Source organism: Meleagris gallopavo, chromosome 9 (genome assembly GCF_905368555.1).
Source record: "Meleagris gallopavo chromosome 9, MGAL_WU_HG_1.1, whole genome shotgun sequence".
Classification (NCBI taxonomy): Eukaryota; Metazoa; Chordata; class Aves; order Galliformes; family Phasianidae; genus Meleagris; species Meleagris gallopavo.
Genome location: NC_139412.1, coordinates 16,355,674 through 16,381,088, shown reverse-complemented (window position 1 = coordinate 16,381,088; position 25,415 = coordinate 16,355,674). Strand labels below are relative to the sequence as shown.

Here is a 25,415-nt window from a genome sequence, read left to right as displayed (position 1 = left end):
GGCAGCTTAAGCCGCGCGATGGCTGAACGCAGCACGGCACCGGCTGCCGTAGTTGCTATTCGAAATGGGCCTTAAGGCTGGAAGGGCACGGCAGTGCTGTGAGATAACCCCACCGCCCTCATGGGAGCAAGGCTGCTGGGTCACAAAGGGCACGGACACCGGTGAAAACACACAGCTCTGACTTTATTTCTCTGTTAAAATTAAATACTTTGTGGCTGCCAACATCTCACGTCACACCGTGTTTTTCATTCCTTCAGATTTGCGCACTTCCCTAAACCGACCCAACGACAGTGTATTGAAAATACCCCCCAGCTCCAAGCCCTGTGGAAGCCCGCAACATTTATATTATTAAAGACATAATTAGGAAGAAAAAAAAAATGCTCCTAACAATATTTGAAAATGTATTAGCTACATCATTAGTCCAAACATCACATTTGTGTTCTCCAAACCCGCGGGTAACCCACCAGCCCCCCGCCATCCTGTCACACAGATCACAGGACACCTCATTTAGATACCATGCAAGTCAGTACAGAGCTTCTTACCCCAATGCTAACACTGAAATTTGTCCCCCCCGCCCCAGCCAGAGGACCCCTAACCTCTTCTAGAAGTGGCAATCTTCTCCCTCAGACCCCGTGCAGCTGGCGAAGACAGATTAAAAAAAGCTACAGAGAGAGAAAGGGGAAAAAAGAGAAAAAAAAAAACAACAGAAGATTAGCAAAAAAGAGAAAGACATTCAAAAAGCAGAGAAAAGAGATGCAACATGAAAACAGCTGACAGGAGAGATGGAACCTCCTTCTGTGAGGTTATGTATCTCATGGCACCTTCATGGAAATCACACAAGTAAAACACTTTTTTTCTTTTAAAATACTTTTAATTGCATTCTAATAAGGCAAATGGTCAGGAAGAACAACCAGTGACTTGCAGTATGGGTTAAAGAAAAAAACCTGCATTAAATGCTTCTTTTAAAAGATAATCTTGAAACCCCTGACTGTTTTGGAAGAGGGCACTCAATAAGAAAGAATGAAGCAAACCACTCAAATTATTTTAACTTGCTTTAAAAGAAAAAAAAAAAAACCCACAAGAGTTGTACAGGAAATAAAACCGTATTCATAGCAAAACTGAGACAACACATTGCAGTCAAGAGTTCTAGCTGCCTTGATTGCCTCAAAGGGAAAGGCCAGGCTGCAGCCTGTTAGCATGAGCAGCCAGCCTGCTAACACAAAATGAAGCCTGTGAGGTTTTAGCACCATCCCAAACAACACCTTCCTAGAAAAATCCTCAGCAGTTGGCTTGCATTACCTACCCTGCTAACTCTGACACGTGCTTATCTTTCAGAAACCTTTAGGTTTGAAGGGTTTTTGTTGGAACTGTTTGCCAGCACGCACCCTGATGTTTCAGGACATGTGGAGTCTCCCTGCCTGCACGGAGTGCAACTGGAGGGTCAGGGTCACAACAAAACGCCTATTAAATGCCAGTCTTTACATAGCATTATCCAGAAATAAAATAATAAAGGATAAATGACGTCATGAAAATGGCCCCAAGTATGAAGAAAACTTTTTAATCTCTTGACTATTTGATAATCAAACTAAGGTGGTGGTGTCATCTTCACGTCACCAATAAATACACTTAAACCGCATTGTTATTTTGCCAGCAAAAATAACTCTCATCTCACAGAACTTATTTTTACGTTTTCTGGATAGAGAGGGACTGAGAGAAAGGGGGAGGCTATTAACTGTATGGATTAAAAAAAAAAAAAAAAGAAAAGAGAGAGAAATTAAAGCTGCAGTGTCCCAAACTCATTAGGACTCCTTTTATATTATTTAATAAAGCAATAACCACCAGTACATAGTAAAGACAAGTTCACAACAAGAGTATAGCAGAGAGCAAGAGTAACACCATGGAAAGGTTACAGCTGAAATGCTGTCACGTTTTATTAGACCCTGTGATTTAACAAGTAAATGAAGGTCCATTCCAGCCCATTGTATTCAGGGATAATTACTCAGTACAGAGCCATGGGTTACTGTAAAAGAAGGGCAAAGAAAACAAAAAAACAAAAGAAGTAAATGTTAACCAGAATTCACTGTCTGATGAAGGCTTTATTTAAAAAACAAACAACTCATCCAGAAATACACAGAAAAGACACCTGCAGGCAAACTGCAGCTGCACTCAGCCACTGGGTGAACTCCTGGCCCCAAAGAGCAAACACCTTCTCTTTTAGTGCAAATCTTGCATTAGAACAAGGCTTTTGTTGAAAATATAAAAAGCAACTTGCCAACATCTGCACTTTTCTAAACAGATGTAAAAAAAAAAAAAAAAAAAATCAAAGGTGATACTTTTTGCATTAAACCAAGAAATTTTTGGAATCACTGAGAAGAAAGGCAAAGAAATATCGTCACCTTTCTTCACAGGCACTGGTATGTACAGCAAGGTGACCAGCTTTCCCTGAGATTGGATCCAGGATGCGCATCCAGCCCAGCACACTGAGGAGACAAGGCAGGAGATCCTTCGTGACCCCTGCAGCATTCAGAGAACACTTATTTGCAAACCATGGATCCAAGTCTGACAAATCCCCCAGGCTTGGGAACTGAGGTTTGGATTCAGGCCCACAGGCCTGCGAGGACGTCAAGTTTGGCAAAAAGTCCTTTAGAATGATTTGATTTGCACATGACAGCGCAGCAGGGCAATGATAGGTTAGCTACTGCAAACTAAAAAGGTGAGAGGGCAGCCAATCTCTGGAGACCACCGCACCGGGATGCGTTTACAGTCGACCCCTGGTGGCACGAAAAGCACTGAGCAGCTGCCGTCATCATGCAGCCTCACACAAAAGGCAGGGGAGAGACAAAAAGCTGCGTAACTGAGAAGTGGTGATGCTACAAGCGCCTGGCAGCTGCCACTGACCAGAGGGGGAGTTATCAGCCACAAGCATCTCTCGCCAGTTCCACAGAGGCTGTTGCTGAGTTCTTCACAGAAACAACTGTAACCCAGAACAGCCAAGGGTGCTTAGAACAGACTGGTGAGCACAGTAAGGGAGCAATGAGTAAAGGTGAGCAAACAGGCACAGTGGCATGGCTGCGTGTTAACCGAATGTGGGGGCATTCGCTTCTGGTGCGAAGGGAAAGGTTCTACAGGAAACCCGAACTGAAAATGAAAGAAAAAGGCAGATTAATGGTTTTATGGATTAATGAAAAAAAAAACAAACAAACCCAACAACAAAAAAAAACCATAAATATGCTTCCTAACACACACACACAACAGAAAATGTTGCTATGTGTTAATAAAGTTTAATCTGACTACAAAACATGCTTTATGCAGACACACACACACACACTCAGCAGTGGGATGAACCACATTTCTTCTCTAAAACAATCCTTTCACAGTTTTTGCAAGCTACAGAACTCCTCCATTGTGACTTATTTATATCCTTGCAAAACACTGGGGCCTGCAATACTTTATGGATCAATATTGAGAGTATTATTCTGAATTCTGAAAAAGTACCATGTATACATATTTAATTTAACAAGGACAAATGCCCATTGAAAAAGGCACTGTCTGCGTTTGTATAGTGGAAACAAAGAACTTTATTTGATTCAAAGCCTAACACACAACAATGTACAGTTACACGGACTGCCAAAAGCAATCCAATCCCAACAGAAATCAGTAACGTTCACCCTCAACTGCACTTTAGCTGTGCCTTCATACCCAGCACCAGAATGAACACTGATGTTCTTTGAGCTTATTTATCCACATTCAGACCCTGAAAAAGCACAGAATTGGTCTTTTCATTGCATTACAGTTACTGCTGGCAGCAGAGGCATTCATTTTACCAGACTCCTCAAGACAACAGCAGTGCAGAACCCTTGTGAAGCTCTTCTGTTAGTGGAATGCCCCATTGAAGTTAAACTCAAACACCTCTCACTGACAGCATAATGTGTACTTGCTTTTCAACTTGTCTTGGTGGAGATAAGAGGTACGGAATTGGGTAATCAGCTATTCCCTACTTAAGGGCAGACCAGAAGATAGTTAGGATTCTGTCTGATAGAAAACGTAAATTGTAGGTTTGTGTGCAGGGAAAGCTGGCCGAGAGGCTGAGTTGTCAGGATGTTTTATAGTTAAATGCTGCTGTTCCAACATATCCCACCTCAGGGAAACCTGTGCTCAGGCTGGGGATGCTGTTGTCCTCATACTGGGTAATAGATACTGTTGCTCTGTCAAGAAGCAAGACATTCCCTTAAAAGCTTTCCCTTTCCTCTCACCAGAGAATCAATAGCAAATTAAAAAGGCTCATTTAAAAACACTCAGCACAGCTGTAAGTAACCCACTGTCATTAGCAGTTTAGCTAATAACCGTAATGATGCTTTCCTGCCAGGCAGGTGCATTTCTTAGACATCTTTGTTTAAATTAGCCTTCACTTTACAGTAGTTGCTGACACTTCCCACTGCAGATGCTTATTTATGGCTATGTTTGTAAACCCTTTCAGACACCCTTCTCTGTTCGACAAGCCTGCCAATGACTATCTAGCCATTTCATATCCCTACTAATGTGAAGACAGAGACACTCTGGACAGACTCACAGTGGGACACTGCTGACAGAGCTCTGCTTCAGTGGGAACCCCCTGTGCCCTGGCAAAATTCATCAGAGACTCCTCAGATGCTGGCCTTAATCTGAGGCAAAGTGCTCTGGCAGGCTTTCTGGCCACAGCTTGAGCACAGCCCTCTCCTTCCACTAGCCTTGCCCAAACCACACACACTTGGCATGACTCCAGACATGTGTCTGCTACAAGTGAATATCCAGCCACGGGGCAGCCTGCTGGGCCATTAAAAATGTCATAAAGTGTCTTAGTCTATATTCAGAGCTTTCCATTATTGCTGAACATTCCACATCTCTCATGATTTTGGAAAATCAACTGCTGTCAATCGACAATACTCACACACTCTTTCTCTGGTGCTTTAGGATAAATGAAAACTCTAGTTTGGGCAGACTTTACCATCTGTTGGGAGTGGAGGAAATAGAAACCAGTTTTGTATCCTGCACTGTAACCAAGCTAACCCTGTGACTTGAAGGGGTGGGAGCAGAGGAAGAAGAAAGGAAAGAGATTTTCAGGCTAGCTGGGCTCCATCATCACATCTCCATAGCAATTGTTGCCATAGTATCAACGTGGCCTACGTGATTAAAGAATCTCATTTATTTCTGAGGGAGTCAGAAATATAGAGCCAGCAAACTGCTGAAAACATTTATAAGGAAGAGGACCTAATCCTTATTTTTCCACATTTAATGTCCAAATATTAATGTCCAAATATTGATTCCATCTGCATTTTACTTTGCAAAATTTTTGAAGACATGCTTCATGGCATCCTTGTTCTACAACTTTATATAGAAACAGAGTGAAAAGCCCGTACAGTAAGGGTGAAAGCAGAATAAGACAGAGATGATAACACTTAGAGGCTTCTGGAGTTGCATAGGGTCTGCTTTTTAGGAACTGTAACTGATCCCACTGTGAGGTCTATATATGTTAATGACGCTTACCAGGACAACGTGCCTCATGCACCATGCAGCCAAACAGCAGTTAACTGTAAAACAGCATACATGTAAGAGCTAATAATGATGATGATGATGATGTAAAAATAATAAAAAGAAATCAAGCCATGATTAGTGCAAACTACTGAGCTTTGGTCAAAAAGAGTAATCTGTGAAAGAAAAAGACTAGTGTGCACTGCCAGCCACTATTGAACACGACACAGTTAAACTACTGGCTTGTGAAATTCATGGATTGTTATAGAGATTTATGATCTAAACACCAAAATGAATCATTAAGGGCAACTGGAGAGGTTAGAGTAAAGAAAGCTCTGCCATTTTTAACACTGTTGTTTTCCTGGAGGAGGGAGAAACAACCTAATTTCTTCCCAAGCCTGAATCAAGCACTGATCTACCACTTGCACAGAGTTCACCCTGCCCCATAATTAATCAACAAGGATGGTACCAGTGCATTCTCATAGGAGTGTGTTTCATGTCAGGAGTGCTTCTGAGGTCAGAATTGCTTCTAGGAACAAGTATGTGACTTGGACCACAGCTACTAAGTGCTCATAGTACAGGGCATGTCATCTCCCTTTTTGGCATTCCTGACCTGGACTAATCTCTGCTCAGAAGTCTGCAGCAGTCCTCAGCAGACGTCTGAGAGCTGTAACCATGAAAGAAACACAGCTGTATACTCCTCACAAAGGCTGGGGAGAAAAATCTGGCCCCAGTTAGTCTCAGGCTCCTCAGTACGAAAGCACATTAAAAACCCCTGAAGGTAATTCAAAAAGGCAAATCAAAATACACACTGGAAAAAGGAATGGACAAGCGAGAAAAGGGCAGGAGCACTAATTGCTCATTGCAAAAGAATGTTGACATTGTAGCAGTTCCAGCTCAAAACTAAAATGACTAAAACAGGATCTGATTCTGGTTATTGGGTCTTTCCTCTCCTGTCTCGCTTGATTCCAAGTATAATGGTTAAGGGATATTTTTCCTGACAAGCAGTCCTCTCAGCTATCTGGGCATGTGCCATATTCTTTATATTAACAGCAGTTCCCCATGTACTAAAACTGCCTTGTACTGGCAGGATCTACTATGGATTTGCTTCACGGATGTGCAGAGAGGGGATTATACAACAATGGTATAAAAAACAGACACTCGTCTATCTGCACACTGCTCTTTGTACACATGCTAAGGTGAGACATCCCTTTCAGATTATGTACCACTTCTCATTGCTGGGTAAATCAGGAAAACTGTTTCAGCTGCACAGCTGGGTTGCTATTGGGGAACTACAGAACATTAAGGCACTGCTGATATCCCAGAGCCGAGACTCTGACAAGGGGCTGACAAGGGGCTGTCACACCATTCCCTTACATGGGGAACTCTTCTAAACCTGTGCATTATCTCTCACTGTTTCTGGGGAGGTCAAATTTTGGTATAAGGCTGTAGAGACTAGTGCTTTCAGAGACTTACATTTTGCACATTCAATAATTCAATACTACTATGTTCCCTGAACAATTTCCAAAGCTTTTTCTAAACCTAATCAAGACCCTGAAATAGGACACACTGCTCTCTGGAGTAGCAGGACACTCCTGCTAACTACATCCTAACCTTCTACTTAATTAGAGACACTGACAGACGAAAGGAAGGGCAGGGAATCCCAGCAAACTGAACCAAGTTCATCCTCTTCCATGCTGTCAGCAACCAGTAAGGGAGGCTGGTACTGTGCTCACTGCTCCTGAGGATGACAGGTAGAGCTAAAACGCATCCAGCTACCACTCAGCCTTACTAGGGATTATATCTGTCTGCAAACCTTCCCCTGATAAAGACTGGTTAGGTTGGGAAAGAGATATGAATATTAAAAGAGCAGCAAATACCGTCAGGTTAACAACTTACTTTTTTCTTTCCTTATCTCTCTTAAGAGTTTGTGATCCTCCAGCCTGCTGAGCCTGAGATTGGAGCAATTCAGCTGCTGTCTTCCTTTGTTTAAATGCATTAACTTCATCATCCAAAGATTTCTTCTTATCCTCCAGCTTCTTTTTTTCATCCTGATGTAACTTCTTCAGACGATCAAACTTTTCATGGAGCTAGAGAGAAAAGAGAGAGGTGAACACTACCAGATACTCTGTTCACAGAAGAAAGGCAGAGGATTCTCATGAGATCTCAGCCCACAAATCTCTGCTGGACTTTACATCATTTCTTGCACCCTGAACTGACAATGCATAGACAAAGGGCAGGAAAAGTCTTCTTCCAAAGCAGCCCGCACAACAAGCTTTATTCTAGTGAGGAACCAGTGCACAGACTAACTGTGGAGGACTGGGAGAGTATAATCACAAACAAATAAATAAATCATCAATTCACTTCATTTTCTTACCAGAGTTGTTGGCCTTATTTCTTTTAAAATGCATTCGTGGGTTTTCATGCCCCTCCCCAACACTAAGAAAGTTGTATGGGTATAATTTTTATATAACAAACTTACATACATTCTCTCCTTGAATTTTGGCATGCCAAAGCTGTCAGTCAGAATCAAAGCATACGGCACTTTCATGGCACAGTAAGCTGTACAGGCAACCTCTGCAATCTAGCTTTGTCCTACAGGACTAGTACCTTAGTGCACCAAGTTAAACTTTAGTTGCTTTTTTTTGTTTGTTAGTTTTTAACAAAGTCCTAAACCACACTGCAGGAGGTGTGTGTGGCAGCAGCTGTCTACTTGGAAGTGTATCATGCATAACCACGAAGAGACAAGTACTGTAGTGCTCACCTCTTTTTCAGCCTCCTTCAGCTCTGCTTCTTTTTCCTTGACCCTCTGGACAAACATTTGCCTCATTGCCTCTTCCTTTTTTTGCAGTTCCCCCAGAAACTCATTTCTTTTGGCCTCATAAGTTTCTTGTAAGCTATAGAGAAAGAAAAGCCCTGTGATACAACCGAGGACAAACTCTACTTTCCCCAAGTCTCTCAAATCAGGCTTTCACCATGAAAACTGCTTTCCAACCACCCACCCATGTATGCTCAAAGTCATCTTTATCCAATCATTTCTGAGGTATGTAAGCTATTGTACTTTCCCTATACGTTGAATGTTAGGCAATTCAGAGAGACCAGCTGGCAACAAACACTCGTTCAGATGGACACCTCAGCACCCCTGCAGCACTGACATTGTAACGTCTGCCATTTCAGTCAGCCCTGCACATGCTCTCTGCACTTTCACCTTCTCTCACTCAGCCGACACCTTTGTTGAAGTCTAGATTCATCTGACCTGGCAGGTTTTCTTGCCACGTTGGTTCTTTATATGCTCTCTCGAGGACACACACACATACACACAAACACTCAGTGCAGCCAACGATGCCTCCTCCCTCAAGCTCTCCTTCCTACTCCAGGGTCCCACCTGAAGGGCTTGCTGTCTGGATCGGTGTCCTTGAAACCCATCTCTTCCAGCTTACATCTCCGGTACAGCTCGTAGTGCCGTGTGTGGGTCTGTTCACGGAGGTCTTCCATGTTCACACGGATCAGCATCTCCCGCAGCTTCACAAAATCACAGTGAGCTTCATTCTCCACTGTAAGAAGACATTAAAGGTAAGAGGGGTAGAAACAAAGGTCTCTTCTCACATTCCCTATTGGCTACTCCTCCAATAGATTTAACAGCCCTTCTGAACAGATGACACTGCTGCTATTGTCCTGACACAAGGATTTATTATTACAAGGACACAAAGGATAACCTCCAAGAGAAATTAAAGTCCAGCAGGTCCCTGCTCCTCTCACGAGAGCAAGTCCACTGCCTCCTGGTGGAAATGTCACCATTCATGCCATGAAATTTTCACGTCTCGACTCACCCTGCACTGTGCCCCAAGGGTACTGACGAGCTTTCATCATTTTGTTTCCTATTTTCATCTCCTCCGTGCTCCCAATCACTGCAAACGGCAAGTGGGCCTGGAACACATTTAATGCAACCTTAGTTAGTCCCTCTCCACTCTGGTTGACAGGATAGCACACAGAGCTTAGCACAGTCACTGTGCAAGACACTCATTACGCACACGCTAATCTCAGGGAGTCTAATCACTGGCTGCTAGCCCAAGACAAGGGGAAGAAGGGAAGGTCCTTTTTGGAAACCTTGTTAGTGCTACCACTCTATGTCCTCTACCTGGCTGATCCTCCCAGCCACAGGGTCTCAGGTGAGATGAGCCAGTGCAAAACTAGCATCAGAGTGACAGCTGGAACAACACGCTGTGCGGCTCTGCCTGCGGCGCTGTCCCAGGGGCTTGCGGTGGCTGAGGAGAACATCTGCACAAGCACAGAAGCAATAAACAAGCCTTCATTTTTTATCCTCCTCCCACTCCCTCGGCTCACACCAGAACACAAGATAACTTGCTCTATCCAATCAGGAGACTGAAGTCTCTCCTTCTACTGAGATTAACAGGTTTTCTCCCTGCTTGCTTCGTCCCTGCACTTTATCAGTTTCTGCTGAGCTGGGAAGGACCCTACATTCGCTGGCTGCAGTGAGCCCTACCTGGTACTGATACCTGCTGGTGCTGCCCATAGCATGTGCTGGGGCTCCCTCTCACTGCTCCTGTATCAAAACTGCATCTTTTCTCAGGTTCTGAAAAATCCAAAGTCATGTTGATGGCTTATAAAGTCCTTGTGATACTGATGGCTGTACAGCAAGAGGACAAAGGAGGCTGAATCCAGGGATCATAATCACAAGAAGGGACACTGAAGACAGCAGAGCACAGCTGGTACAACTCAACTGTGTCTCACTACTCTCTTTAAAGCCAGGACACACTCCATAAGGGATAATTGTTTCCAGTACCTGATGCTTAGCTACAAACAAGAGGTATTTGTTTGTTGTAACCCAGAAACACAGAATAATCATTTCTACATAAAGAAGGTTCTTCTTGTGTTCTGTAGAGAGGTTAAGAGACTTTCCCAGTACAAATTCAGCCAGGTTGGAATAGAACTGCTCCCAACACCTCAGCAGGCTCACCCCTCATTCCCCAAACTCAGGCAAGAAAACCCCATCTCTGCTATCTTTGCTGCATTTATCTGTTGTGCAATAAGTGAGGTCTCTCCTCACCTCCGCTTGCTCCTGGGAACTATACAGCCTTCCTCCAAGTTGCAGAGAAGTCAACTGCAAGGTTTCAGTATGTAAAAATAAAGTTGCCAGCTCCATACACTCAACCCTTCTGCTGAGTTCTGTGCAGAGACATTTGTTAGCTAGAGCCTTTAAACTGTGCTTGGTTCTGGGCAATTAAAAGTGCCTCAGGTTGCCAATGGTATGGAAGATCAGCGACCCTAGATTGTTTAAAGAAGTAAGTAGACAAGTTTTAATTTCACAAGTTATCTGAAATCGTGGAGAAGTGAGTAACAGGACAAGAAAAAGATTTCAGGGTGTTTTCTACTTTCAGAGTGTGGCTCATGCAGTCAAATAGCAAAGCTGCCTGCAAGCACTCAAAAAGATGGGCTCTTCAGCTTTTATTCCTGGCCTCACAACTCCCTCATGAGGAACACAGCAGTACAAATGGGGCTTAGTGGTCAGTCTGGAGAGGTTCTTCTGGGCTGTGAGGACCACAGCCTCTTGAGGCAGGCTTCACACAGTTACTTTTACAATCGTGTTGACAGGCCAGCACATGGAAGGATGCGTGTCAGCACAGAGCTAGGCCTATGCTGCTAGCGTAGGCCTATCCTATGTATCCTATTATCCTATCGGCATCAACTGTTAGGCTGCTGTTTTTGCTAGGGAGAAAGTGCTGGTGATTTCCTTTTTCCAAAAGTAAGTTCCAGCTCCCACCATGTGGAACAGACAGCTCACATAGTTGCACATGGCTTCATTTAACTACCAGGTGTAGGGAGAATATATTCTGCAGTAATTAAATTAATTCATTCAAAATGGAAAAGCCAGCTGGGAGCTGAAAGAATAGCAGAGATTGCTTTTTGTATTGTGATTTAAGAATTAAACCTGGATGGGAGGAGATCCAAAGCATTTTGGAGAGTATTTTCAAGTGCTCTCTACATCTCTTGTAAACATACACACAGTGAGATTCTCAAAAAGACCAAATTGATTTCAAGCAAAATCAGGCATCTTGTTCTGAAGATTTGTTTAATCCAACTGGTATCTAAATACTGCACTTGACACCTTTGTTCCTGGCTAAATGCTTCTTCTGATCATGATGGCACAGATTTTGTATCTTCAATTCATTGATTTTTGTCACATCAGGCTGTAGCCTCTTTGTTCAGTAAGTCAACTCTGAATGCAAAATACTCTGAAAAGAATTCTTTATGCATCAGTATAATAACCTAGAATGCACATTAAGTAATGAGTTTGCATATTTTAAAACCTAATTTTACTTGTCATGGTAAAGATAATCAAAGCAGGTCATAAGCAAAACATTAAGTAATCAAGAGATCAGTCTCAATTTTCCCTGTAATTAAAAAAAAAAAGAAAAAAAAGAAGAGGTAGCTGATCTAGAATGTTTGCTGATCAGCAAGAAGCACAACTTGAACATTTATAACCTTTCAAAGACATTAATCTGTAATAGACAAAGAAGCTTTCTGTAGAAAAGCACAAACACATAGGTGAGGGCAACTGACAAAAACTGAAGTTTTCTGTTCAATTTCAAGCGTGATTAAAACTGGCAGTTTAAGATACAGACCTCACACATCCCATTCTGGCTCTTTTACTGGTCCCTCCACAAACACATCTCCTGACCTGAAGGATGAGCAAATTTGTTTTCTGTAAAATTAACATCTAGATACAAGTTTTGCAGGTCTGCAAAAGAGCCTTGACTTCATTCAGATTCTAGCTTGCCTTGTCTCCATAAATCTGGTGTATGGTCATGGCCAGAACCACTGATTGATCACCTGGGGAAAGGACTGGGTCAGACCTGGGAGCACAGGAGAAGGCAATTCAGCTGTGACAGGAAGGGATGGAGCCTGGCTGCACCCCTCTTAGACCCCATTTAAGGGCTGACTGCCATGGGGGAAGGATCTCTGGTTGGAGATCCCTCCACTGTGAAGTCTTTCCTGCAAGCCCAGATCTTCAGAGATGGGTGAGCACCTTTACTTTCCCTTTGAAATACCATCCTATCCATGCTGGTCCCTTTGCAGTTATAGTCCTATGTTGCCCTTCCACTGTGTTAATCTTTCCAACTGTAACACCTGATAATCATGATTTGCATCAGTTTAACAGAGGATTTAAAGAGCTGATCTCTCTGTGCACCAGTTGATACAACCCAGAATGCCTACAACAGCATCATATACATTTTCTCTTCCTACTCTGAGAGTGACCAAAAGCAGACATTTGGAAAAGAGAGAGGCCACTGGGCTACCGTGGCCCAAACTGTCTTTTATGACTGGATTACATATCTCTCATATCAGCAGTTAGTTGTGCCTCAAATGAAGGCATTGCTCTAACCTGCCCACTCTTCCTGCCCATTTTTTACATCTTTCACTAGAACTGCAAGGCAAAACCAGATCAAGAGCCCAGCTAAATAACAGCAGATCAATAAGAAAATAGCAACTCTGTGCACAGGAGTAGCAGAGCTGGTAAGGTGAAGGAGGTGAAGGGGCTCCACTGCAAGGACAGCAGGAGACACCCATCAAGGATAGCAAGGCTGTTTGGTGTGAAAAATGCAGAGCATAGAACAGAGACTATAGACATTCTGCTCATTGCAGCAGACAGATAATACTCATCTGACTCATCTGATTATACACAACACAGGACTGGCCATGCCCAGCATGGCCAGACTTCACCATCTGTCCAATTCCCTGCACGAACGTCAACACTTATGCATTAAGACAAGGAAGGGGTTAAATTCCATCTGCTTTCTGACTAGAAAAGCCTGCCAGAGAGTCGGTAGCCTTTCTCAAGGCTCTGCTAACATAGGATGACACTACAAAAACGTGATCCTCTGTTCTTAGGACATAAAATAAAAGGGAAAGTGGATTTAAGAAACATTCCAATATAGGCTATCACCCCTATAGTGACAGTACTGTTCTGAGAGAGCAGGAAACACTGAGTCACTTACATTCATTGTTCCATTTATCTCCGCCACTGATTCATCATCTGTTGGGAACTGGTAGATCTGAACCCCGTTACTGACCAGTTCACTTGTGATTTTGATTTTAAACTTGGTCAGCTCACTTTTGGAAATGGCATCAGATTTGGCAATTATAGGAATGATGTTGACCTAGAAAGAAACAGAGAGGTAAGTCCTAAGGTTGACTCCAGGTAGTTTTTCCAAGTCTGTAGTACAACTTACAAAAACTTAAAAGCACTCAGAAAGTCTAAAGAATGCATATGCCAACTGGGCCATAGCATAAGGGGTATGCAGGTGGGGAGACAAGCCCTGGAAAAGCAGCAGCATTTCCATCATGTACAAAGTGACCTGCACAGTAACAGTTAAAACTGCCTACCTTGCTGTCAAGCTTCTTCATTGTTACCAGGTCCAAGGATTTCAGTGAGTGGCCTGTCGGAGCAATGAAGTACAAGCAAGCGTGGATCCGGGTGTCATGGTAATTATGCAAGACCCTCTTTATCTTCAGTTCTTCTTGCAAGTAGGCTTCAAACTGAGCATCAATGAACTCAACAATGGGCTTGTAGCTTTGATGAAAGGAAAAAGATTTTTACATGTCATGGAGGTAAACCACCTCTACTCTGTTACTAGCTTTTTAAATTGAGCTGCTGCTTAGCTATTCACTTCCCAAGACCAATTCTCTGAATCTTCCCCCTCCTCACCCATAAGAAATATAAATGTTGCACCACTGACAAGAAGATGTGGTCTTACATCAGATTCTGTCAGCCTGTTTGACAAAAATAGTGCTGACAATTCAGCAGAGAGGAGAAACATTACTAACAGGGGCTACAGAGGCTGTGGGTTACTACACACTAATCTCCTCCAGAGAAAGTGGCCTCATACTTCAAAATGTGAGGAGAGATGCTTATAAAAGGAAGGGTAGTGCAGACTCATTGGCAGCAGTGTGTAACTCTCACTTGCACCCAGAACAAATGGCTTGCTGCTCTCACAGTCCCAATTCCTACAGGTGAAAGATGCATCTCCATTCACTGCTACCTTTGCCCGGTGTTCTAAGGCAGAAAAAACCTGCAACTTCCTTTCCAAGTCCATCCAAGAGCCTGTCAGACTTGCAGTGCAAAGAACATCAGTGCATCTTAAAACTGAAATGAAAACCCAATAGACCCACAACAAAGCAAACTCCATCACAATGCCTCTGTGAAGATGGACATTAGAGAGGACTTGGTGGAATTACACACTCCTTCACCACCATGCTCTGGCCCTGCTGGGACATGAGCTACCAGAGATACTTCCCCAGATTACATTTCAATGATTACTCATCGAGCTTCCACAGGTGAGATGGAAGAGCCCTACCAGAAGTGGCCATCAAACCAAACAGTCACTAGACCACTAGACCAAACTAGACGTTTGGTTGCAAGTTTGCATTCAGTACAGCACAAGGCAAAGAGCACAGAAATGCCCTGCAGCATTTCAGCAATCCCCACCAGATGAACTGGGGCAGAAGGCTACCAGCAGCCCAGATATTGTTCTGACTGCGTAACAAAAGCTGCTCTGATAGCTGCAGCAGTGATGACACACCACAGCCTCTCTCCTCTTTTCTCCCTGTCCCATCCCCCAAAAAAGACACGGGCAACTTGTAAGAAGGAAAGAGGAGAGCAGAGTCTGGCCCAACGAGAACACAAAAGGAAACCCTGCATGAGTGAACTGGGTCATGCTACAGCCTCTCTGCCTCTTCACTTACCTGTCCTCTTTGTTGATTTGATCCCCAAAGCCCACTGTGCTTACAATAGTCAGTTTGAGGTTGACGTTGCTCTCTTGCAGGTCATAGGTACTGGATTTCAGCTGGACCCCAGGCTGCGAGTGAGATGCTGGGTCACCTTCAAATTTGGTGTTGAAAAGTGTGTCCATGAGAGTGGACTTACCAAGGCCAGTTTCCCCTATTGGAGAAAAAGAGAGACAAAATGTTTTGTTGAATATTAACATGGTTTGCCCTTTCAGTAAACCCTGTTAATTCAAACACTAACAGGGGTGAAACTGTAGCAGATGAAAGCAGATCTCATGCTCCAAAGGGATCGTCTGGCAAGCAGAAAGGCATGTACAATGGGAGGTCTGTATTCTGGGCAAATTACATTTCACAGTCTAATGGCCATTAATATCGTAAGAAAAGAGAGATGAAAAGAGAGAGTTGAAAAGGCAAGGGGGAAAGCATCATTCAAATCCTGCAGATACCCATAATGCACTACAGAAGATGCTGTTTTCATCAGAAAGCACGGAGAGGAAGGAAGAAATTGCCTCTTCTTAAAATAGATGCTCCAGGTTAGTATTTCTGTAATTAGCAGCCACTAAATAGCTTGCTTCAGTACAGAAACACTGAGTTGGTTCCTATCTTACAGCAAGCTGTGCAGTTGGTTTCTTGTACCCACAATATACTGAGCTGGGGGACAGCCTTCCAGCCTGGGGAGGGGCATTTTCTTGTATATCTCATTTCCATACACCTAGGGGCTGCGCAACTTACACTCAAAAATCCGCTTCCAAAAGCTCTGCAGCACTGAACTGTTATTTGGATTCCATCTATCAACAGAGAGCTGTTTCCTTATCTGGCGCGAACAGACAAATCTGAGAGACCAGCCTTAAATTTGTTTTAGATACATCCCAGGGAGAACAAAACAAACTTCCAGGCACTCATTCCACAGGGCAGCCTCCCTCGCCACGCTGACAACAGAGCCAGCCCTCCAAGTCCACGGGATCTGCCTTTGCACACCTATCAGCAGGCTGCCCTGCTGCCCTGGGAGGACCACTGTGTTTTGGCAAAACAATGATTTCTGAGCTGCTCTTCTGGCTTTTGCTGTAACTTCAGCAGGCAGCTGAACCCCACCCACTGCGTAGGCTGCTCCAGGCCCACCAGGGGACTGTGTCTCACTGAAGCAGCCTTCCCTCCTTCCCTAAGCCCTTAGATCCCAACAAAACCATCAATATTTTCCTACTTCACTCAGAAGAAAAGACTGCTTGTTTTCATAGGCTTCAAGCTCTGCAATAGATCCAGAGTTGTATGAAATGCCCAATTCAATAAGGGGAAGCACCTCCCCTTCCTCCTCCATCCAAATCCCTGTGTCTCACCCCTGCAAGCAGGCAAATTCCTCTCTGTTGGCCTGAGAGGAGACTTCTCCAGCCCCAGGCTGAAGCACAGGGTAGGGCAAAACTCCACCACCCTGGGAACTGCACACCGTCTGACTGCCAGGACTGTATATCAGTTATCTTTCCAGAAGACAGCAAGAAAGTCAACAGACGCCTTGAGCTGCAAAGGTGCCTGGGGAGCCAGCCAGCAGCCAGTGCCACACCATGCTAGGTGCACAACTTGGTGGCTCCTCACACTGACCTGACTGCAGCCCCAGGAGGAGAAGAGTCAGCACCAGCAGCGTGAGTTGCTACAATCCCCTCTGTTTGGGATGTAAGGGTACCACTTTCCACCAGTGGGTGCACAAAACATGGAGCACTGCTGTGGTTTGGGTAAGGATTTCAAGAGTTAACATGAGAAAGCCTGCATGACCTCACCAGGCCTTTCTGAGGGATTCCAGGAAAACAGCAATGTTAAAAAAAAAAAAAAAAAAAAAAAAAAAAAAAAAAAAAAAAAAAAAAAACCAGACAGACATCTAAACAGCTTGAGAAGGCGGCAGCATTTCCAGAGCTCCTGCCAAGAGTTCCTGCCTGGGCGGGCGGGATGGAGCAGGGAGCCAGCTGCATAGATCCCCAGCGGGCTCCTGGGGACAAGGGAGCTGCTTCTGCCCTGCACTCCATCCCACAGGCAGCAGCCCCACATCCAGCCCTGTGGCTGCGGACAGCATGACAGAGGTGCAGCATGACAGAGTGGGGCTGGGAACTGCCCTCTGCAGCCAATACATGAGGTCTCTGTGAGTGGCAGGCAAAATACACCGAAAACCCCCTTATTTCTGCCTCTCTCCTCCTTTAAGGTGCAAAGCATCCCCCTGAGGACAAGACAGATACGTTCAGATACGTCTCCAACCTCCTAATTATTGCCTACTTTAAACCAATTTCACATCTGGTTTTCAGTAGCAGCAGTGCAGAAGAGATGGAGGCAAATGCTGAAGACAGAGTACATCTTCATATTCCATCTCCTGCATGCTACACCTAGCCAGCAAAGGTGACTGTGAATTCACGATGAAGTTTTCCTTTTGAAAGGGGAAGTTCTAAACTGCCAAGACATGACTGCAGAGGCAACAGTTTCCCACCCAAACACCTACAACTCCATGTATAGAAAGCAGAACGCCCAGCCATCACCACAGCCAGGTCAGCATGCACATTCCAGCAGTGTACAAAGAAGGCTCTGCACTGTGTGTCCTGCTGCCCAAGAACAACTCAGCCACAGGAGCCATGGCATTGGCTGTAAGAGCATGATGCGAGTCAGTATCAGGCTGAATGAAGCGCTCTGCCATGTGAAATGCAACTGGAGCAGTGCTACTCTGAAGGGCAAACTGAAGAACAGAGCATTTCTGAGCCTCCCAGGAGTTTCTGCCCTAAACAGAGGCAGTTCCCTGCTGGCTGGGAGACGTAACCACTGCCAAGTGCTGCTTGGAAGGATGGGAGTCCAGATGGAACAGATGGGCTGATGAAAAGGACAAGGCGGCTGCACTCGCTCCAGCCAGCAGCGCTGGAATCTTCTCCAAAAACCAGAAATGATGAATGGGGATTAAGGGAGGCAGAATTACCATGGAAAAAGCAGCAGTGTATGCAAATCAAGCAAGAGACGTCCTTGGCAGGGAGATTATTGCCTGATGTCAGGCTTAGATTTGATCTCCAAAACTGTACTTAAGCATTATGCAACCTTGCAGCAGTCTGCTCTCCGGGCTGGCAAAGTGCTGAGGACAGACAAGGTAGGAACGGTGACCTTTGTTGTTAACTCTGCGCCAGAAAGCTCTGACAGCTATTGAAACCTAGTAGCATTGTGCCTTTCAGCACGGGGCAGATTTTAGGGCAGCCAAGCCCTGGACATGGGGCACCACTGCCAAAGCACCCTGCAAGCTAACCACCACAGCTACAAAAGCCGAACCTCTTTGTCCTCTTTGAGTCTGGTGACTCGATCTGCTTTCCCCAGCACGTGTAAGGTGAACCAACAAACTGCTGCTGCTGCCCCTCCACCCCCAGGCTTCAGAGCCCCAGCTGTGTCAGCCTCAGCCCGCTCTCCAGGAGCACAGAAGAGCACTCAGCTGTTCAAAAGCACAGAGCGTTTGAACCCCTGCAGAGTCCTTTCAAGAGAGAGCAACACTTGCTCTTCCCCAGATTGACAACCACGGCTCCAGATATCAAACAATGCCATCTTAAAGAAAATGTCTATGTGTGCACAGCCCTTTCATGTGAAGAAATGGGAGCTAATCCAATGTAGCAGGTTTGTCAGGACGAGCCCTGAGGCAGCGCAGCCTGATAAGGCTGTCTCTCATGAAGAGCAGAAAATAGTTCTTCTCATCTGACAGGCGGAATGGTAAGGCAAAGCCAGGCTGCCAGGGGCAGGGGGAGGAACACGGGTCCACAGATGATGCTGAAGAGCTACAGAGGGCCCTGCGGCCTCCCAGCTGCGCTGCTGCTGCACAGACCTGTAGTTCCTCAGCTGGAGAAATTCTGTACTCAGCTGGTTGCACTACTGACTACAAAACCAATCACTTGGCAACCTCCAAGATCCCATCTCATCTCCCCACAGTGAGCTGCTGCTGGAGAGCAGATGGCACGAGGAAACCTGTGCACAGCCCTCTTTTCCCAGCCAATGAGCGCTCCCACATCTCCAAGCTCCTCTGGAGACCCAGCGTGGGGCTGAGCATAATGCATGGTGAAACAGTCTGGCTGGGATGGTAATTCCAGCACAAACTGAATGCTGGGAAGTAATAAGCCAGAAACTGTTGGGTCCAGTCTGGGAGCTACTGAATATGCAAAGGAAAGAAGGAGAAAAACAAGAATCATTCTTTGTGAGAGGCTCAGAGTTGTAGCACACCTCTGGGAAACGAGAAGGTAATTTCTACAGCAAAACAGTGGTTTCTCATTGCACTGAGTAGGCTGCTTAGAACAAATCCCTTGCAAATCCTGGGAGGGAGGAAGGGGGAAACTCCTGTTTACAATGTGATGCTAGTCTAATACAACTACGATCTGGCCAAAACTGAGAAAGTTTACCAAATGAAAACCTCAGCTTGTTGTTCCTGTCTCTTTCCACCATCTCATCCAGCACAGAATGTCTCAGCCGTGAAAGACTTCCCCACCTTTGTACTGAACTAACAAATGAACATTTCAGCACAGAGGCTTCAGGAAGAAAATGGCTGTGCTGAGGAATATCAGAGAAACCATCCACAATTCCTAACTTCTTCTGAGAGCTTTGCTCGGCTACTCTATCTTTGGCTCTTGTCTGACAGAGGAGACAGCTTTCAGCAGGAGAACAGCTAAAAATTGCTCTAATCTGGACGCTCTGCTGAGAGCCATTTTTGCAGCTTTCCTTGGCTCCTCCAGCAGGAGCTGGAGGAATCAGTGGCTTGGCTCCAGCATGGCGCAGAGTAAAGCTGTCATTGGATTTTTCCTCTGACAAACACCACACGCTGCTGAAAAACGGAGAGAACCAAAGTGCCTTTCTGTCATGTTCAGCAGCCTATGTCATCAGTTCACTTATTTGCTTATTTGCTGTTTTGTTGGCCTCGAGCCTCATTTGCTTTCTGTTCTTTCAGTTCTTCACCCCAAACTCAGCCTGCACAAGTGAGACCCAACAGTCTAAATGACAGATGGATTCCAGGAGCTTTTTTTTTTTCTTTCTAAGAGTTTAACTTTGTTACCACAGGTTCAAAGAGGCTCTGCTAAGCCCCCTTAAAGTAGGAGTATGTCAACTAAACATTTGCAAATCTTTTTCTAAGGGAGTTCATTACATTTTTCCATGTAATAAACTCTCTTCTTTATTTCAGACTCAACCATGTCTGCGTTGCTACTGTTCATAAAAGATTGACATTAATAACTAATGCATATTGATCTCGGCAGGTCTTTGTTATTCAGAGGGACAAGCAATTACTGCATTCCAATGCTGCTCTGCAAAGAGGAAAGCGGAGGTGTTCAACTGCTTTCCACACATCGAGGGGAACCTTTAACCACAGGAGCCGTCCTCTGCTGCACCTGTAACTTGTAGAAAAACAACCAGCAGCTCCATGTGTGCAAAAGGAAACACTGTCAAACTTCAGGCTCTGGGACACGAGAGTTTCACGAGCTCACATCTCTTTCCTGTACAGTACAAACCACCTACTGACTCAGCCTGGCAGTGACCTCTACTTGTCAGCAAAGTTTATCATCTCACGGGAATGTCCTTGTCAGGGAAATTTTTCCTCTCAGCTCCATTTAGCAGTGCTCCCTCTGAACTTCACTCCTCTCATCTCAGACTTAACCCTGCCCTGGGCACACGGGACCCCATCCCAGGTTGGCACCCTGTGCCAGATCTCTCACAGAGCTGGACAGGCAGCCTCTGTGTGGGTGTGGGGCTGACCCCAGCCGAGACATGTAACACATGGCAGCACAGACAATCGCATCACCAGCCACAGTGTGGCCAGGCACTATTTTAATTCAAGTATGTCCTAAAGGAAGGGGAAAAAAAAAAAAAACAACACAGCTTTTAGTGCTTTAAGAGGAACACGACTGGTATTTTGTTAAAATAATTATAATAATAATTCAATATCTAGCCACACAAGATCTCTGAACAAAGTTCTCCAGCACGAGTACCTATTTGCTTTTAGAAATATGAAATTGAATCATACCAGGCAAATAAAGATCATAATAAAAGCGTGGGATTTTAGACATTTTATTCCTATGGTTCACTGCTTGGTAGAAAGCCATACTCCATAACCCCAGCAGGGATTCCCCAGGGCACCAGTAAATCATGTTACTTAGAACAGAAAGAACAGAGGGATGGAAATTTAAAATCAAAGCTACTTTGTTAATTCTGTTACTCGTAAGCTACACCCAGCTTCAGAGAAGCCCTTTTCAGCAACAGAACTTCCCCAGATGGAAATACTCACCCACACACAGGATGTTGAAACAAAACCCATGATTAACTGATTTATTAACCAGCTGGTCAGGCAAACTGTCAAATCCTACGTGTCCAGAAAGGGGGACAGTACGACATCCTTCACCCTGAAATGCAAGGAAAAATATACAATTGGTGTCATTTTCATGCGAAATACACTTCTCTCTCCATACCCCGAAGACCTCCCAAGTGCAGCCAACTACACAGATTTGTACATAACACTGTAAATCTTGCCTGTGCATGCTGCCCTTCTCCAAAACAAACCCGAACAGCATACATAAAACACCCCATCTGCCTTATACGAGATGGTAGCCATGTCAGAACAATATTGAACTGTGCAAAGCGTTCAATACTCAAACATGATGGTTAAAAGAGAGGTGGGAAAACATTTGTTTCCTGAGAAATTATTGAGAGACTCAAGTTTCACCTTACGCTGAAAGCAAAAAATAATCTCCACGGCAAAGGAAGGTATTAACGATGCCTCCTCACATGAGCCTATTACAATTCACATTACAGTTTTGATTACAGAAACAAGCTAGCAACAATGAGGAAATCTGTACCTCCATCTGGTATCTGAACAGCCCAAACACGGCCCCTGCACAGCTCGCTGCAGCACACAGCAACACAGAATGCAGCCGTTGAGCTGCCAAACACAGCAGTACCCTCCCCTCAGGCTGCAAGCCCGAGCCTGTTCAGATTCATAGGATGGCCATGAGCACCAGGAGACTGCTGAAGAAAGCACAAGAGGGGTAGTCTGCGTGGCCAGGCAGTGCCACAACCCTGCAGATCTGTGCATGCTGCACGTTCCCCTGCTGCAGCCCCTAGAAAGGTGTTTCTCCCTCCAGATCAAAAGCTCTTTTCTTAATAAGCTATTCAGGAGCCAAATGTAGAAAATTCCCCTCCAGCCATTTAGGCATATCATCAGCTCCTATGAGATACCACAGCCATAAGGCAACTGTTCATAGGGGTATAATTCTCAACTTATTCCTTCAAAACCCTGCTTTAACGTAAATAAACCTGTTTGTAGGGACAAGTGTGCTGTTTTTTTTTGCTAACTACATCAGTGTTTCAGGCTAGAAAAACATCTCCAGGGACTGCATTACTCCAGCAGGCTGTCAAAGCACCAGTTCTTGTGTAATTGCTGGTTTGCTGGTGCAGCTTTATTCCCCCAAATGTGAAGATCCAAATAGATTTCAGCCATTAACCATATCTACAGCCTTGCAATGTGTAACTGTGTTTCCCCACAGCCATATTTTGTGTATCAGCCCGATTCTTCCTGCCAACATGTTCACCCAGCCCCAGCACCATGCCTCCAGACCTTACTGAGCAGCTTTCACCCAAACAACAACGCAGTGCTGGAAAGCGTGTGGGGCTGTTCCCTCCCCGGGAAGGGAGGCACTGCCCCACTGAAGGAGAAACAGGAGCACAGGGCCTGCAAACAGCATCCTTCCTGCGGATGGAGAGCCTGCACGGGTATCTGTAACACACAGCCCTCAACCTGCATGCTGGAAGACAGTCTCTGTGCGGCTGCTCTCTCCAGGAAGCGTGGGTGGGTGTGTGGGTTCTCATTAAGAACAAATCTTCTCCACAGCCCTAAATATAAGTGCGATCCAGATGGAAAAGAAAAATAAACAGTCAAAGTTAAACTACTCCGGCTCGGAGGAGGCATTTACCCTGCGAGTCATTTCCTGTGCACTCCTCTTCTCATCACCTGTGGTTTTATCACGCAGTTACAGTGCCTTTCACATTTGTCTCAGGCCAGGAAACGAGTGCTGCAAAACGCAATTTTCGGTTGCAGCTGCTGAACCACCATGTCAAACACAGCCATGTGGCACACGCAGCTGTAGCAGCCCCAGCCCAAAGCCTGCAAGGCTGGGACATTGCAAGAGCCTGTGTACTAGAAGCAGATTTGGAGGTGTCACTGCTCCCCATGCCCCACTGAGCGTCAGATGGACGGCCAAGAACCCTCGCCTTGGCTTTGAGCTGGCCTGGCTGTGCACCAAAGGCAAAGGTGGGCAGTGGGAAGGCAACGTGAGCGGCAGCACTGCCCCAAGATGCTCATACTGTGTTTTTCCCCACACATGCAGAACGACCTCTGAGAAGAATAGGCTGTTATTGCTGAGGAAGCAGCAAAGCGTGATTAGATTAAAAGAACAAAAAGAGCAACATGTGCTCTTGCTGCACTGCCAGGCAGGGCTATCTCAAAGCAAAACTAAAGGTCGGCCTCGTGAATAAGTTTCATTTCTCCATCTCTGGAGGGATTTTCACACCTTTTCTGAAGGCTCCTCCACACCACAGACACCACTGACCCAAATCCTACAGAGAAGTACCAAAACCATACAGAGATGCTATAACAATTTACCCCAAGCCTAACAGCGCCGCACATTAAATAGCAGTTTACACAAAGGGCGTAAGGCTCAGATTGCAGCCCTCGGGATGAACGGCCACGAGAGCAGCACCCAGACCCTTCTGCACCAGGGAGATCCCACACTGCTGCTCCAGAGCAGGACGGAGAGACCTGCCTGAGGCAGAGCCGCCCACGAAGCCCCACCGCAGCGCTCAGCATGGCTGCTGCTGCCTCTGCTGAGAGCCAGGCCGGGAATTCCTGCTCTGCAGCAGGGCTGCCCACACCAGGAGGCAAACAGCAGATCCCGAAGCCGGGAGGGCCCCCAGCCCTCTGTCCACCCCACAGCTTTTCAGATCGCATTTAAACAAGAACAGCATCAGATCACGTCCCCTGACGTTGGCCTTATGGCATCCTCTTCCCCAAACTGCATTTGGCTCCAATTCAACAGCAAAGTAGAGCAATGCTCGTACCAATTCATTCTCGCTTGTTCGGGTCCGTAATTCTCTCTTGCAATTACCCAGCAGACAGCGATGACGCTCTCCACGAACGTCAAGCGCAAGTAAAGACTTTGCATTTCTTTCCCTCGCTCAGCTGCTAACAGCCCAGCAGGACGAGCACAAAAGAAGAGCAAAAGAGAGTGGGAGCAATGGACCGCATCCAGCCAGCCGCCGAAGGGCCGAGCACCGCCCGCTCTCAGGCGCACCGCATCACGCGAGCTTCCGAAAACCGCCGTTCCGACCGCCTTTGGTTCCACTCCTCGACGCCGGTGCCAAAGGGCCGCGGTTCGGGTCTGCTCCCGGGAGCGGCGCTCGCCGGCGATGCCGGCACACGGCCCTGCCCTGCTGCACGGCCGGACGCCGCTCCCCCAGCCCGGCACCGCGGTGCGGCACAGCACGCAGGGCAGCCCCCCGGGGCTCCCGGCGGGCGGGGCGGGCACAGCTCCGCGGTACGAGACCCCCGGCCCGCGCACACACATACACAGACAGACAGACAGACACACACACACACAGAGACACACACATGCGGTCGGACGCCCTCCGCACCCAGACTCTGCAGAACCCCGCGCCGTTCCCCGCGCCCCCGCGGAAGGGCCCTCCGCAGCCGTACGGACGGGCGCTGCGCGGTACCGCCGCTCCCCCTACGGAAGCCCCGCGGGCCGCCGCTCGAGCCGCCCGTCACCCACGGCCCGGCCCGGCCCGCTCTCACCTGCCGCGCCACCTCGGCCGCCGCCATCACTGCCCGCCCGCCACAGGGCCCGCCCCGCCCGGCCGGGCGGCTCCGGACGCGCCCACCGCGCCGCCTCACGGGGGTGGAACCGCCTCGTCGCCCCGCGCCGCGAGCCCCGCCCGCACCGCGATCCCGCGCCGAGACCCCGCGCCGCTTTCGTGCTCGGTACCGCCGGTCCCGGCGCCGCCGTCGCGCTGCTGGACGCGCGGGGTTACGGTTCCCCCCCGCGGCAGCCGGCGGTGGTGCGGACCGGGCG

The 25,415-nt window shown here is 46.4% G+C and overlaps 1 protein-coding gene across 8 annotated transcripts; it reads right to left on the bottom strand.

Annotated features, from left to right (window-relative positions):
• Positions 1-162: 162 nt before the first annotated feature.
• SEPTIN6 (septin 6) lies at positions 163-25,296 on the bottom strand. Of its 8 annotated transcripts, none has more exons than XR_014884925.1 (11): positions 25,139-25,296; positions 21,578-21,692; positions 15,274-15,469; positions 13,915-14,101; positions 13,527-13,688; positions 9,339-9,435; positions 8,894-9,062; positions 8,273-8,405; positions 7,408-7,598; positions 2,397-3,138; positions 850-2,020 (listed from the first exon to the last, which is right to left on the bottom strand). XR_014884925.1 is itself a non-coding variant. In XM_085230325.1 (11 exons), exons 1-10 carry the CDS (start codon positions 25,163-25,165, stop codon positions 5,564-5,566), a joined length of 1,281 nt encoding a protein of 426 aa, XP_085086451.1. In that variant the 5' UTR covers positions 25,166-25,296; the 3' UTR covers positions 2,077-3,138; positions 5,524-5,563. The 8 variants fall into 8 exon arrangements, 7 of the variants coding, with proteins under 7 accessions (XP_085086450.1, XP_085086448.1, XP_085086451.1 ...); XM_085230325.1 differs by lacking the exon at positions 850-2,020 and adding an exon at positions 5,524-5,567 and having other exon boundaries at positions 2,077-3,138; XM_085230326.1 differs by lacking the exons at positions 850-2,020; positions 2,397-3,138 and adding exons at positions 3,508-4,205; positions 5,524-5,567.
• Between the last annotated feature and the right edge of the window lie 119 nt (positions 25,297-25,415).